Here is a 3,187-nt window from a genome sequence, read left to right on the forward strand (position 1 = left end):
TTGTTCAGATTATTGATTATTGAGCATGCATCAGGATATTTCATTGTACTGTTAACCTGCATATGACGTTTGTGACACAAACCGGAGGTAGTCCGGCTAACGCACCGGAAACTTGCAAATAAAAGCATAATAAACGCTTTCATTAAAGTATATGTTTTATGATATCGTGTGGCAGCCAGCAGTCGGATACAAGTCATAAATAATGCCACAGACTTTTTTTTTTACCTTTATTGAACTACTGAACATACAGAACAAAAGAACACAAATAGAACAACAAATGACAATCTCAAATTACAATGATACATATAAACATATACAAATATCTACAATCATACCTCCTAAGGTCAACATATTCTAAAATGAATTATATCAACCATCATAAACTTAAAAATTAGGTAATAATACTATTTGAGAGTTTGCAAATAATATAGTCCAGTAAATTAAACAACTAACTATTTATCTAAGAATCTACATAATTACTAAAATAATTTGTCAGAGGGCTTTATTATGTGAGCGAGGTGATCAGAGCTTTTTCACTTGTGGTTTTTTAGCTCTGTCTAATGAAAGTTTTAACAACTGGAGTTCTTGTTTGAATACAGACCATAATGGTTTAGACTTGCCATATCTGCATTTATGTATATAGAATTTTAATATTATGATAATGTTATTGACAAAGTATTCATCTTTTTTATTTTCAGATACATATCCATATAATATATTCTGAACGGAGAAGGAGTCCATGTTCATAGATTTGATGGTCAGGAGATCGTGAAGGGATTTCCATAATGTGTTCACAGAATGACAGAAATAGAATAAATGTTCTGTTGTTTCAGGTTCGTTACATGTAGAACAGTTATCACATTCAAATTTAAATCTATTTCTGATAAACTCGTTAGAAGGATAAATATTATTTAGAGTTTTGAAATGTAATTCTTTATATTTAGGTGGAAGAGGGAAACCCAGATATGTTGTCATTATTTTTATTCTTTCCTTCTTATCATAGAAATCGTGAAACTTTCTTCTTACCTGACCAGAATATATTGTTTTTATTAAATGTTGTCTTAAAAAATTGTTGTTGCATTTATTGTGTGTTAAATTTAGTCCATTGAGATTGATGCTCGGTAAACTAATTGTTGGTTTAGTTTCATAATTGTTCTTTATTAACTGAACAAATGCAATTGGTATATTTTTTGTTACTTTATCATAGTCTTTTTTGGTACAGATTAGATTATATTTTTTAATGAATTCTTCATATTCATATAAATTTCCCTTTTCATCCATGAGATGAGTGAGTGACCATATTTGTTTCTCCATCCATGTTTCCATGAACACAGACTTCCTTCTGTGTAGAATGACTCTGTTGTTCCAAAAAGGAACATCATGAGGACTGAAGTTATGTTTGTATGCTGGTTTCCAGTTTAATAACACCTGTTGGTGAAAAGCAGATCATTTAACAGGTAATTTAGGAATGTCAAAGTCACATCTTAACAGGAAGTCAATACCTCCAACTTTACTAAAAACCAAAGTGGGGACAGCAAACCAAAGCTCGTGACCATTTTTAAGAAAAGATTGAAGCCATTTAAGTTTTAATACGCCATTCATTATTTCAAAATCTATTGCTTTAATCCCACCATCTTCATAATTTTTAACTGTATCTCCTTTTTTGATATAACGATGTTTATTTCTCCAAATAAAGTTAAAGTTTAATTTATTAATTTCCTTAATAATCTTTCGAGGTATGGCTATGGAGGATGCAGGGTAAACCAGTCTTGATACAGTTGCCACAGACTTATACTCTATGAATAATGCTGCTCGGGGAAGAGAAGGTTTATTGCGCATGCGCAGTATGGCAGTGATCGGGGTGTCTTTAATTTACTGTACGCTTTGTACCGGATAGACGATCTCCCTCTGGCGGTGACTGTACGGGAGCTGCAGCATGAACCCCCGCTCAGTCAGGGTGCAGAAACCCACGCGCCGTGTTTTGTGTCGCATGTTTGGTGACGTCTAATAGTCGACTTGCTGTGAAGTCTCCAGGGCCGAGGCCTAGAGACTTTTTTGTAGCGGTCGCTAATGTAATTTTTGCGGATGCCTAACTAGTTTAGAGTGCCCGTTCTGAGCGGGTATAAACCCATGAAGCACTTTACCGATTAGCTGAAGCGGAAACGTCAAACGTTAGTTAGCTTGTTGAAGCTAGCCGCTAAGCGCCCGCGAGGAAGTAAGAAAAGGAAATAAAATGACATCTCGGAGGTAAGGAACAGTGAAAAACCATGTCAGCGGAGTTGAACTCGTCTCAGCTGTTTGCATCTCAGAGGAAACCGACGTTTCCGAGAGAGAATCAGGCAGAGAACCTGTTAGCTTTAGCATCACACCGGCAACCTGGAGGCTGGAAACATTGGAGCTGTAAGTTTGTTACGTCCAGGGTGCCAGCTGTTTCCACAAGAGTTTCAAGTTAAAACCAGTGATCTCATTGCAAAGCGCTTTAAAACAACTATCACATGAAGCTCGTGTCTGAGTGAAATAGGAAAGTCACAGCATTTAGATTTTATGGGATGATTTCTTTGAAGTATGTGAACATTTATCTTCTGTTGCAAGTTCTGAACCTTTGCATATTTTAAAGATGGTGTTTGGTAGATGTTCAGAAGCTTTTTCATATTGATGCTGTTCGGCTTTTTAAAATAAATGACTAGTAATTAACGTTATTCACCTGAAACATTGAACTTGTTGCTGTATAATGTTGTTGTGATGAAACATTTTGTTTGTGAATGTGGAGTTTGACAAATCAAACTGGTTGAATGTTGAGATTCAGGCAGCTGACGTCATGAATCTGTCAATGAGTCTGATCCATCCGTCCGTCTGTCCAAGAACAGGCAGAGACCGGGGACCAGAACGTCACGATTTGACTCCCAGCCATTCCCACATGTCGTGGTGTCTGAGCAAGACACCCAGTCCCTAACTGCTCCCCGGGTGCTTGCATAGCTGCCCACTGCTCCACCTGGGTGTATCTCAGGTGTGTTAGGTTAAATACCCAGAACTCATTTCATTATTGTGTGGGAACGTACATAGCACTTAAATCCATCCAGCCATCATCGGGGTCACTGGTGTCCATATCCAGCAGTCACTGTGTGAGAGGTGGGGGACACCCTGGACAGGTCTGCAGTCCATCACAGAGACACCTGGACAGGTCTGC

At 37.5% G+C, this 3,187-nt stretch overlaps 1 protein-coding gene across 1 annotated transcript in view; it reads left to right on the plus strand.

Annotated features, from left to right (window-relative positions):
• Positions 1–1,994: 1,994 nt before the first annotated feature.
• Positions 1,995–3,187, plus strand: part of ptpn11a (protein tyrosine phosphatase non-receptor type 11a) — a 24,784-nt gene continuing 23,591 nt past the window's right edge. The window contains exon 1 of the mRNA XM_037692146.1: positions 1,995–2,247. Within this exon, the coding sequence (XP_037548074.1) occupies positions 2,234–2,247 (14 nt within the window). The 5' untranslated portion in view covers positions 1,995–2,233. The remainder of the gene's footprint in view (positions 2,248–3,187) is intronic.

The sequence above is a fragment of the Nematolebias whitei genome, chromosome 18 (genome assembly GCF_014905685.2).
Source record: "Nematolebias whitei isolate Nwh7 chromosome 18, NemWhi1, whole genome shotgun sequence".
Taxonomy (NCBI): Eukaryota; Metazoa; Chordata; class Actinopteri; order Cyprinodontiformes; family Rivulidae; genus Nematolebias; species Nematolebias whitei.